The sequence below is a fragment of the Patagioenas fasciata genome, chromosome 2 (genome assembly GCF_037038585.1).
Source record: "Patagioenas fasciata isolate bPatFas1 chromosome 2, bPatFas1.hap1, whole genome shotgun sequence".
NCBI classification, from domain to species: domain Eukaryota; kingdom Metazoa; phylum Chordata; class Aves; order Columbiformes; family Columbidae; genus Patagioenas; species Patagioenas fasciata.
This window is the reverse complement of record NC_092521.1, coordinates 62069859-62082304: the sequence shown is the minus strand read 5'-3', so window position 1 is coordinate 62082304 and position 12446 is coordinate 62069859. Positions and strand designations below refer to the sequence as shown.

Genomic DNA, 12446 nt, shown 5'->3' with positions numbered 1-12446 from the left:
GTAGTTTGAACGGGCTCCCTCTCGCGCCCGCCGCTCAGAACGGCTCCCGGCAACAGCACTACAGTGACCGCCATGCCGAGCGCCGCCGCCGCAACCCGCCCCGACGGGGCGGTGACCCGCTGGGCGGTGAACGGGGCGGGGCTGCCCGCCGCGCCGTGCTCACCCTATGTTAAAAAAAAAAAAAAAAGTATATCTATTTTTATCTTGCGCAACAGCCGTGCAATTGATGTTTCGACGAATGGAGACCAGAACACCTGAGCAGACCGTGCTCCGGCTTCCCCGGGCAGGGCACGCCGGCGCGGAGCTCCCCGTGAGGCAGCTGACAGGACGCTTGGCCGAGGTCCCGACTGGGGGCTGCGGCTCCCCGCTGTATTAGCGGTGTGTCTCCGTGTGGCCCACACTGGGCTGCTCGGGAACCCAACGCCGCTGCGGCGGGCAGGGGAACGTGCGGCGCTCACCCCCCGGGGCGGCCACTGCGGTCCCACAGCCGCCCAGCCCCGGGGCGGCCCCGCTGCTGCATTCGATGCTCTCTGCGGCGCACGCCGGACGCTCAGGAAAACTGAAGGGAAGCACGGTTGGTTTTATGGTGACCAGCTTCTTCATGAAAAATTCCTTAAAGAATACTGCATGTAGATTTCTAGACATCTAAAAATGCAAAGACTGAAAAGCCTCCTCGTTAGCAGAGGCACTCTATCTACCTATCTACCTATTTTCACAAAACTAATTATTTGGCCTTGTTTCTCTGTCAGATCGCCCTCAATTTAAGAGTTATACCAGAAAAAAGATGGTGATGGAGAGAGCCACATATAAATACACATAACATTGTGATTACTCTCCATATGAGACAGCTAGTGATTGTAATGCACATGAATTTCTTTATATTCTAATCATATTATCATATGATGTAGAATAATTCTTAACTTTTGTCACACCAAAATTACAGGTTGTACAAGTGAAAACTTGAATTTGCTCAAGAGAAAATGGGTGGCCTTGCTAGAGAAATAGCCAGAAGCAAGAATGAGGGACAATGGGCAGAGACTGAAGCACAGGAGGTTCCATCTGAATATGAGAAAAAACTTCTTTGAGGGTGCCAGAGCACAGGAACAGGCTGCCCAGAGTGGTTGTGGAGTCTCCTTCTCTGGAGACATTCAAACCCACCTGGGCACATTCCTGTGTGATCTGCTCTGGGTGAACCTGCTTTAACAGGTGGGTTGGAATAGATGATCTCCAGAGGTCCTTCCAGCTCAAACCATTCTGTGATTCTGTTAATGTGTCTTTATTTTTCTCAACGTAGATACCTCATACGCCTCGGGAGGCGTTGTCCCTACCCTCCATTTAACAACAAACTCCTTTAGGTGCGACCATGAATCCCCACAGATGGCCTTTCCCTGGGGCACTGACAGACAAAGGGGAGGAACGCGGACCCGGCCCTGCGGACGCCCGCCCACTTCCCCGGAGCAGCGTTGCCGCACGCCGCTCTTCCCGGGTTGGGCACCGCCCCGCGGCCTAACGCGGGACGCGGTAGCGGCCCCTCCTCGGCGCGAAGCCGCAGCCCCGTGGTGTAGCCGGCCATGGCGACGGGTCGCGGCAGAGCCCTGCGGCAGTACGGCCGCGGCGCGGCAGCCGCAGCTTCTCCTGGTGCCGCCATTGTCGGGCTGCCGCGGCCTTTTACCCCCGCTGCTGTTGCCACCGGCCCTCGGCTTGGCCGGGCCGCCGGGCCCAGGTAACGGTCGCCCTGCCCGGCCTGAGGGGAGGCCGCCGGGGGGTGTCGAGCGAGAAGCCGGACTCTGCCACTCCCGAGATGTCTGCTCGTCCTTTTTCATCTTGTCCGCGGGGAGCGGATTGTTGGTTACCCTTAACTCCCTTTGCTGCTCTGGGAAACCCCTTCCACTCACCCGAGGGCTCTGGTTTCCAGCTCTAATGATGCCACAGTTCAGGCCTGCACTGTCATGTGCATGGTGCTCTCCTCCCTCTAGCTCGATGGAGGCCAATGTCTTTGTAGAGGTGATGCACCTTGTGATAGTAAACCCACGCATTTCCAGGTGTGGGGAAGGTCTGGGTTTAATGCACTGTTCTCTGGGTAGTGAGGCTTTAACTTGGAATATGTTCTTGAGCTTAGAGGAGTTGGTGTAATAAGTGCTGGGCTGTCTACAAAGTACTAGCTGGTGTAGTGGCTAATGTATATAAGTTCAGGGTAGTTAGGCCTTTGTAACAAATGATAGGATTTCTTTGTGGAAGGTGTGATTAGCTTAATTGTTATAGTACTAGTTCAGCTTCCAAAAATCTAAAACCAGTCTTAGAAGCAAAATTGAGAAAGGAGTTTTTTCTTCTAACCCATTGGTACAACTTCGGGTTTCACAGTAATTTCATTTTCCTTGTTTTTTTTTTTTTTAAACTGTAAATGGAATGGATAATACCTTTTTAAAAGACTTTGGAATTGTTAGCTGGTAGAAAAACAAAAGGTCAAAACATTACTGTCATTTCTGTTTATCCCCAGGTATGTGTTGACATTTAGAGAAGGAGACAGGTTACAGATTTCTATACATTCTTTGAAATGGATTTATTCCCTGAACAGCAAAAAGCCAATAGTCACATTACAAGTACTACAGGGTATGAAAGTGAAAATACTAGTGCAAAACTGAAATCCCAGAAATTGAAAGCTAATGAAATAACAGTTGAGGTTGTTGTGCCTCTAAGCAAGAACATTTTGTTGTTACTAGAAGTCTCTAAAGAGGTGGATTAACAGTTAACATTTTTTTTAACTTGGGCAGGTGAGCTTTGTCAACATGGTGTAAAAACATTTTGTTAATACTGTTTTCAAATCTTGGCACACACAATACTTTAAAAATACTTTGTGCCATAAATATGCTGTTGTGTCTTCATACCTGGAATACTGAATACAGGCCATGAACATTATGCTTGGTACCAGGTAAAGTGAGTTGTAAAATCCAGGCTCCAGTTCTTGTACCTGGAGTCTTCATAGGTATGTCACTGTAGGGTATGCCCAAACTGGGTATCTTTGTGCTTTCAGCATAGACACAGGGCAGAATAGCTTGTGATGTGCTGCCCGGAGTGATACAGAAGTGGTAGTCTGCTGTTGAACACAACCTGTGTCTCTAAATCCCTTTAATGGCTTTTGAAAAATGTAGTTTGTTGCAGCTTCATATAGTTATCTAAATGTACTTCTTGGTAATAAATACATGGATAAATAATTTGCTTGTCCTTCGGGGCATATTTGATATACAGTTACTTTTTTAGTAGTTGTTCCTTTTGTTAGTATATCAGTGATTGGCACCCAAGCAGGAATGTGCATGTCTTTTTGTCTCATGCTTATAACAATTTCCAGTAAAACTTCAGAAGGGAGGGGTTATTTTTATGTGTATATATATATATATTTTTTTTTTTTTTTTTTTTTGTTAACATAGCACAGTTGACAGTGTAGGGCAGAGTTGTTCTTTTCTTCTAATTTTCTTGAGCATAAACCAATCTTAAATCAATAACAGAGTACATTAAATGGATGCAGTAGCCACGTACTTGAAAATTAGTTTTTTCTTGCCCAACATTCATTGGTTGCTTAGAAACCCAGAGTTGGATTGAGCAGGTATTGAAAAGTCAGCTGGCAATAGAAATCAGCGCTAACAGCGTGTGGGGAGCTCTGCCTGCTCTGTGCCATCACTGGGTATTGTGCTGGTTTGACTGAAAATGAGTTAATTTTCTTCATGCAGTTAGAAACCGTTCTTTTTCATAGCTAGCATGTTCATCATTTGGACTTAGTTTGAGAACAAGAAGATAACACCCTGGGACAGAGTTAATGTTTTTAGTTGCTCTGGTCTGAGAGCCAAGTTGAAAGGCTCAAAAACATCCCTGGAGTGATGTTGCAAACCAGAAGATTAATTGGTGAGTTTGACTTACTGCAAGGGCCTATCAGGAGCTTGATTATGGTGGCCATAGCCATGCAACTGTCTAATGTTAACAAATCTCTACTGGATTTAAACTGATTCAGTGGTGCAGCACAATTCCTTTCTGAGTATTGTGAGAGATGAGGAGAGATACTTGTGAGTTTAAATCTGACATCTTCCTGATGTCAGGTATTTTAATGTGGTGGTGATTGTCCAAATTTGTGAACTGATAGTAATGAGTTACCATGTGATGTGTTTCCTGAATCCTGTCTCAGTTGAGGCGTGGTGTCTAGGTGTGCATAATGTGCACATTACTTCATTTTGTGGTGATGAGACTTCTAACAGCTTTTCTTTTTTAGAAACAGGTCAAGAAGCTTTGCTGCCAGGTCTGGGGAATGTTCTGAAACTGTAAATGCTGCGATTAAAAGTCTGCATTTGACACCTTCTGTAAAACCTAAACCTAATTTGTGCATTGAGAGGTGAGTATGTCTTTAGCTTAGGAGGAAGGGTGGAAGACCCCTTTCAGACTATAAACCATGTTTTGATTGCTTACAGCCATGTTTGTACCTTGGAGATTTCCATGTCAAATGTTCTGAGTGGAAAATAAATTATTTGCTTTCCTGGCCTACTTTGTGATCCTTGTGTTGACTTTCTGATGTTTTCTGGTATGGTTCTCCCTCATCTCCTTTTCTAGGTTAGTATTGAAATATGTAGGTTTTCCAAGTCATACAAAGCCTTCAGCAACACCTTTGCAAATCATAGGCTGTGTTGTTCCTTGAGAATAAAAATTCTTATTGTATTACTTCAATAAAAGCCAGTTTGGAATTAAAGTTCAGATGTTTCTCCTGATGCTGGTTGCTTTTTATAGAGAGGCTTAGGATGGTGGAGTGGGATGAGAGGGGAGAAATAACGTGTCTGCTGCACATTTGCTGCAACGTAAATGGTTCTCTTCCTGTTTGACAGTGAAAGGGCACTTTTGGTATAATTGTGTTAATATGTGATGTTAATGTTTGATATAATTGTTGCTTTCTTTTTGAAAATTAGTTATGTTTCTACAAAAACCATCTAAGAATGTGTTATGAGATTAATTCATTTTCTTTCTTTTATACATTTTGTAGCTTCCTGCATAATCATTTCTAATTTTTCCATTGGGTGGCCCATTCAATCCTTTATGCTGTTAGGTTAGTGTGAAAGACAAGAGAAAAAAAGAAAAAAAAAATAATTTTTTCAGCTTCCTTCGAAGAAAAAAATAATGTTGTTGCAAAAACTACAGTTGAGAATGCTGGATCAAGCATATTATTTTAGCTAATTTGCGGCTTTTAAAGAGAGAATTTCTAAAGTATCTCTGTAATAAATGCACTGACTGCTTTGGATTTACAGTGTTTGAGTTATTTCACATAATTACTGTGCAAGTTTTGTCATGGTCACTGCTATCTTAGTGCAACTAAGATTTTGGGTTTTAATAGAAACCTTGGAGTATTGGCATTATTATCACTCTGCTTGAAAGCTACATGCTTCTGAATAAAGTACTATAAATTGGCAAGTGGTGTAACTCACCCAGTGGTAAATGGACAAGAGAGACAACTGAGGTGTTGACTTTCACAGCATCTTGTGTTTTCAGTGGTGATTTTGGTGTTCCAACACTCTCACGCTCCAAAAAGTTAGAGTATGAAATGCATCTTTTTTTAAAACTCTGTACAGCTACCAGATACTTCTTGAAGGGTATGAGATTTCTGTCTGTTAATACAAAAATCACAGTGGCTCATCTCCAGGTTGCGCTGTAGTTGTACTTGGACTGGCACCTGCATTTCAGGCAGCCTTACAGATGCAAAAAACCATTATTTTTTTCCAGATGCCACTCAGCTCTTATTTTGAATTTCACATCTTTCCGTTGACATAAATTAAAACAGTATGAGACTCTTGGGCACACATGGTTTGAAGATTTTGATGAGGTAAAACATAATCTTGCTGTTTGACTATGACATACCTGTCCTCATCCATCCTGAGATCTAATGCCACAGTCAGGAGAAGAGCGAGTATACGCAGTTCTGGTAAATGCTGGTGGTTACGGACTAAGCGTTAAAATCGTGATACAAGCAGTGAGAAACTGAAGTTGAATGAGGTAGTTTCATGTCAAACGGGGTTAAAATTAACAAAGTTTAATGAAAATGTGAACACACTTTTTTATGTGATTGTGCTGGGCCACTTGAATGAGTTGTGAAACGATTTAAGCAAATATCTTACATCAAAGAGAGACAAATTGGAACCCAAACTCTGCAGATTAATTCTTCAGGTCAGTTTTAATTTCCGTGCTTACAAGCTGATAATTTCTATCTCTTGTTTTGCTCTTGTTTGGAATAAAAATGTTTTGCCATTGTCGTTTCTGGAATTTGCAGGCAGGTCCAATGGTATTTGTCTTTTTCTTGTTTTCCAGCATGCCATCAGAAATGCTGATGAAGATATTTTCCTATTTGGATGCTGTGTCCCTGTTGTCTGTTGGTTGTGTAAATAAGCGCTTCTATCATCTGGCCAACGATAAGTAAGGGAGTGAAGCATAAGTGCTAATCTTAATCGTGCAGCAGTTGAGTTTACCTGAGTTATGAGTCTTTCTAATTTAGTTTCACTGGTGCCAGAGCACTGATGCATGTACCTGCTGGCAATTACTCTGCTGAAAATGTACTGCATAACTCACAGTACAATGTGTTTTATGGAATTCTAGCTGTGCAAGCCCTGTTGAGTTTAATGGGAGTTATGAGGCAAAAACTAAATACAGTGTTTTAAAATGTTGCTATTAGCATTCATTTTGTTGTAAAATTTGCATATATTTGTTTGTATTCACATGTACCTACAACAACTTTTTTGTTCAGACAATCCTTAGTGGTGTGTAGCCAGTAGCTTTGTAGAATTGTCATAGCTTTCATAATTTTGAAGTACTACTTATTTAGCTCTTTCATCAGGTTTTTGCAGAGAGTTTGACTTAGTCAGGTGATTCCCTAGTGGGTTTTACCTGTTGCTCTTTTTGTCAGATTTCGGTGGCTTCTAAATAAAAAAAAGAAGTGAAGATAAAGACTGTTTGTGGTTGGTGTGTGTGGTTTTTTTTTTTTGTGAGCAATTGCTTATACAGAGTTCACAAATTACTCCTACCAGTATCATGATAATCTTGTGAAAGGATTGAGAGATTGGTATGCAATAGCTAGGGTGTCCGGGTATTTTTTTCTAGAATTCTGCTGCATTCATGTTGTTTAAATGAGAAAATGTTTTAATGTATGGGAAGTTGCTGCATCTCATGTTCATCCATTTCTCATTTGCGCAATGAATCTGTGAACGTTGGCATCGACACCTTTAGAAGTGATGAATTTAAAGGGAAGGCCATAATCCAGATTTATTTTTTGAGGCTGTCAGCAGATGCACGTAGATAAAAATTGCATAGTTGACATAAATTATATGTCTTAATATGTCTTTTCCACTTCAGCATAGTAAGGTAGGATAAAATCATTGTGGCTGTTCAAGGGAAGCTGATTAATCTGTTTTCATCTCAAGAATGTCTGTTTCCATTTTCTAATCCCGACAGAGATTACTATGTGTGCGCAAATGGGATATGAGGAAGAGATATTTTCCCTTATCAAGGTGACTAACTGGTTCAGTGCGACCATGTCACTTCTTCATGCTGGATTTCCATGGACCGTCTTGAGCTCCTGAATCTTGTGGTGAATTAACACAAGTTTGAATTTAAGTCCCTCCATATCTCTGTGACAAATCTCATCTTGCCTTTTAGGCAGAGTGTCTTTTGAGAAGATGCTGTCCTTGATGCAACAGGGCCATCAGTCTTCCATCATGATTTATCTTGCTGCCTAATGGAGTGCTTTGTCTTTGAGCTCTTCCAATAATGTCTGTGCTTGAACAGTTCTGTGGCACTGTCTTCAGTGTACCTGTTGAAGACAAGGAAGTGCTTCTGACCTCCCTTTCTGCACCCCCCTCACCCCAGCATGTCGTACTATTCCAGACTTTCTGTCATGCAGTGTGGGAAACTCACACAGGTGGTCTGTCTGAAAGCCTGAGGTTTCTGATCACCAGCAGAGAGTGCTTGTGTAAAAGGTGAGAAGCCAGAGCACAGGGAAACATCTTTTTGCCATTGTGGTCAAGTGATGACTGACAAAGATGCGTGTGTGATTCTGGCATTTGAGTTAGCAGCATGAGGTTGGGTTGGCTTGTTGTGACAGTATCTTATTAATAAGAGTCCTTGAGAGGAATATTATACTTAACACTTTGAGGCAAAAGTGGCACATATTCAGCTATAAAAGAGGCAAATTCATGCTTCCCTGTTGGATGCCTTTTTGATTTGTCTGCCGTGAATTCCTCAGAAGTTGAGGATGAAGGAGCAGTGATACCTCCCTAAACACTTGTGATTCCAAGCTCCCCCCCCCCCTTTTTTTTTTTCTCTCCTCTGCCATCCTGCCCTAACTGAATTTTTGAGCTGCCTGAACTAATTTTTCATCTGCTTGCACAATGCTGTTTTGGGAAAGGAAGAAGCAATTTGTAACGGAGAGTGAGGAGAAGGGTGGTAGGTATTCATGGCAAATCTGTCTTCATTCAACTTCCATTGCCTGAGATTGTACCTTCAAAATGCAGAAGATGCTTACTACTAATCCCTGTCTTTTCAGCACTGAGCAGCCAGATGCTGAGCATCTCTCCCCATGAAACAAAGGATGTCTGTCTTGGGAAGGGGTTTCTAGCTAACAGGAGAGTCTTGTAAGAGGAAATCTTGCTGGACGTTTTAGGCTGACTAAGACCAGTTGGATGACACACAGCTCAGTTTCCTCTGATGATGGTGTGTCAAGGGCATCTCTGTTTTCATCATTCTGCAATTCTTAGCTGCTTTGGAACTAAATAATTTCCTTCCTCCATCAGAAATATTTTATGCTATCTGATAACTGCGTTGTCTTTTGTGGTCTCGAAAGTGAGGTATCTTGAATCTTTGTTTTACGTATAGGATTGTTCTTCATGTTCCGCCTCCCCCCCTGGATTTTGGTGAAAAGCAAGTTGGAGGCTCATGTTGACTGTGAACCCCCCTTTACCAGTCATGGAAGCTTATGTTTCTGTGTGTTTCAAAGAGCTTTGAGTCAGAAAATGGCAGTGGGAGATTGCATGTAGACCTGCAGAGCAGCAGGCTGGAAGGTTTTTGGAAAATTGCTGAGTACGTTTCCATCAATAACAAAGAACCTGGCTCTGGGCATGTGGGGACTTATTCTCAGCAGCTGATGAAGTGAGAGTTGTTTTCATGGGTAGGAGGCAGTCTGGGATGGATTCAGTCCTTGAATGCTTTAATGCCTTAAGGAGGGGAAAATGCATTACAAAGCACGTTAGCTCAAGTTTGCCTGGGGATAAGTGAGGACTGGTGAAGGTAATCTTGCTGATAAATGGTAGAGAATCTCTCCTGAGAATTTGTTTCTGTTGCTATTAATTTTCTTTAGTGCACTAATATAGGCTGTGTGGCTAGCACTTTAAAATTAGAAAACTTATTGGAAACCTTTATTCACAGGTTGTTGTTTGAATTCTTGTAAATTCTTTTATTCAGTATTCCCTGAACTGTGCTAAGGATACTGGGGTGTGAGGGGCAGAAATACAACCTCATATTTTTTCTAGCAGGAAAGAGGTGAACCCATCATTCCTGTTACATGTTTCTTTGATCTCTTCAAAAAGACAACTCTGAGCTTTTCAAAAGAGAGTGCAGAAGGGATTGACATGACAGTGGTACCACCACCAAACATAGGTGATTCTAATTGTACTACTCCTACTCCACCCCACTTTCAGCTGGATCTGTGTGAGAAACTGGAGGGGTCCAGGCTGTCTTTTTTGGGTAAGAGGTGTTAAACCACTTTTTTTCACCAGCTGATTTTGTGTGAGGAGGATGCATTAGCATTTTTGGGCAGAATTTTTGAAAGTAACTGCTTAACCTTAAATCAGTTTTCACTTAAGTTGCTGTGTATGGCTATGCTGTTTCTGAGCATCCTCCTGGATCCTGTATTTTTCAGGAAGACAGACAGAAGTTACCTTTTATTTGTTTCCACATAATAGCTTTCTCTCAGGGATGTACTGCGTGGTGGTTTGTTTGTTTGTTTGTTTGTTTGTTTTTTAATCTGCTTCCGTGTCAGTGATGGAAATAGCAGCATAAGCGGCAGGAAGGGTTTTTAAAAACCACATGCTCTAGTGTGCTCTTAAGAGGCATAAAACAGTGGGAAGATCCCAATATATGATGATCCTACTTTGAGATGTTTATCAACCTTACTGGCATATTGTAAAAATTTGTTTGTTTTTTCTGTGGTAGAGCAGAAAAGTCACAAGTGGATCTCATTTGGTATGTGTAATCCAGAACAAGAAATGTGTTCAGAGATTCCATGTTCTTTGAGATAACCTAGTAGACCCATGAGAAATGCTGACATCTTGCATCTATTGTTTCCTCTGCCTTCATGTTTCATGTTTGCACCAGGGAAACTGACTTCATATAAGCTGTCGGAAGGTCAAAATAGGGAAAAGTGTATAATTGCTTTTACGTTTTCTTGACTAGTACTTACGATGCTACAGTTTCTGGTCTTCTATAAATTTAGATTTAGATCAAACCCAGTTTGCTGATAATCTATGCCTTTATGTTTTTCTGCTAACATTATGATGAGTGGTAGCTGAGACATGCATATAAGAATCATTAGGTAACTATTATTGAAATTTATGTGGTTTTCCTCTTTATTCTATTTTTATTTTCAGTGGAATCTGGCTGAAAATCTATTCCAGTTGTTTTCAAGCAAAAAGGACAATGTGGAAAATGAAGTCTGACCAAACAGAAACTATTTCCTTGGGCTGTATTCCTCTATGCGATAGAAAGCCTGGATACTGGAAGAAAGAATACATCTTAAAACAAATAGCTGCTGTCAAAACTAGAGTAATGCGACTTGTTAAACCTGTAGATCCTTATACAGGTCTTCCATGTAAAAACAAAGAAGCTATGGAGTAAGCAATGCCTTGTCACAGAAGATGTTTACTGAAGAACAATATACTGAATATTAATGGCTTTAGAAATGCTAGGGAGATATGGAATAGAGCTATAAAATGTATATCATAATGGGAAGATATGGTGATAGCCTATAAATGACCTAGCCTGAGAAACATAAGTAGCAGTTAGTAGAAATTTTAAAATTCTGTTGGAAGCATAGTTTAATTTTGTCACTTTGAGAATCTTTTTTTTTTTTTTAAATACCCCTCTCTCTTCTCAATTCCTAAAATAACAGAGCCTTGGACTTGAGATGGATAGTTGTTCTCAAGGACAAAAATGGAAAGGAACACGTAATGGAGAAGGCAAACCTATCATTTAAGGACACATCTGTTACTATACTTTGGTATAGTACAAATTGGCCATGCTTGGACATCCTGTCAACCCTAAAACTATTTGGAGTTACACCATTGCTTCCTGACCAAAGCAGAGCTCCCAGCAAGAATGGGTGAGTTTTAGCATAGGATTTTTGAGGGTTTTTTGTTGTAATTGGTTGATTATGTGTCTGTAGGAACAATCTGAGCTTGGTTTGACTTAATGCTTTCTTAGAAAGCCTCTCTGTAGTATTTCTTCCAAAGCCTATGTCCTTCATTGGTACAGCTTTTTAGCAAGAAGTAGATAATAATCCAGCAAACTATGACATTAATTCACAGGCTAATGTAGCTACTGGCATGCAGCATACTGACTGATAGGTCCTGCCTTGGAAAGCTGAATCTAAGGCATAGATACAAATGAGCATGAAACAAACATGTAAATTGGGGATAACTTGAGACGCTTAGATTGGAACAGTTCATCAATGTTTGTGTGGCTACAATCTAGTAAACTATGTTACTAACATTTATCTTCTTCTGTCTGATAGGTACGTATGTGAATTTAGGGAACCTGTTGTTTGGCTGCGTGTACAATATATAAATGTGTATATGTATATTAAAAAAAAAAGGCAGTCCACAGCACAGTGTTGGATGGCTGTTGTTTTGTAACTTAAGTGTGTACAATATTTTTTGGCATTATATTCTGAGAAAAGATTTTTAAATTAAAAACGTACATTTGAGATATGTAAGTATTTGATTGCTGTCAAGGAGTTTTCCACATGTGTCCCATCCCAACAGATGGGATGAGTTAATTCTAAATGTGACACACGCCCTGACTCAACAGATGAGACCAGGTGTGAGTTAACTCTGGGTTAATTCTGCACGGTTATGTGAAGTGAATGACAGACAATCAGTCCCGGGGTCCAATTCAATTATGAGTTTTACTAAAAGTACGTGTTGGAATACCAGTTACAGCGAATAGTGACTTGGCAAAAGTATAACAGAACTTCACAACACATTAACGTCAGCTACATGCTTCTTACACAAAACCCCTAGCAGTAGAGCTCTGAAAAGGGAGAACGGTTGTTCACCTACAAAAAACATGATTCCTCAAGCAGAAGCAAAGTATTTGCCTAAAAAAAATATCACGAGAAGCCTTTTTGGTAGAGGCTGAGTCGGTAACGCAGGCTTCAC

General features: G+C 41.3%; 1 protein-coding gene across 6 annotated transcripts in view; it reads left to right on the top strand.

The window, feature by feature from the left end:
* Positions 1-204: 204 nt before the first annotated feature.
* FBXO15 (F-box protein 15) overlaps positions 205-12446 on the top strand; it is a 28676-nt gene continuing 16434 nt past the window's right edge. Inside the window, exons 1-5 of one of the 6 annotated variants that reach the window (XM_065831843.2) lie at positions 205-574; positions 4259-4378; positions 6334-6438; positions 10659-10901; positions 11180-11389. In XM_065831843.2, the coding sequence (XP_065687915.1) occupies positions 6335-6438; positions 10659-10901; positions 11180-11389 (557 nt within the window). In that variant the 5' untranslated portion in view covers positions 205-574; positions 4259-4378; position 6334. Of the gene's footprint in view, positions 575-596; positions 1207-1232; positions 1724-4258; positions 4379-6333; positions 6439-10658; positions 10902-11179; positions 11390-12446 lie in introns of those variants that run through there. The other 5 variants (XM_071804295.1, XM_071804293.1, XM_065831842.2 and 2 more) reach the window with 5 other exon arrangements.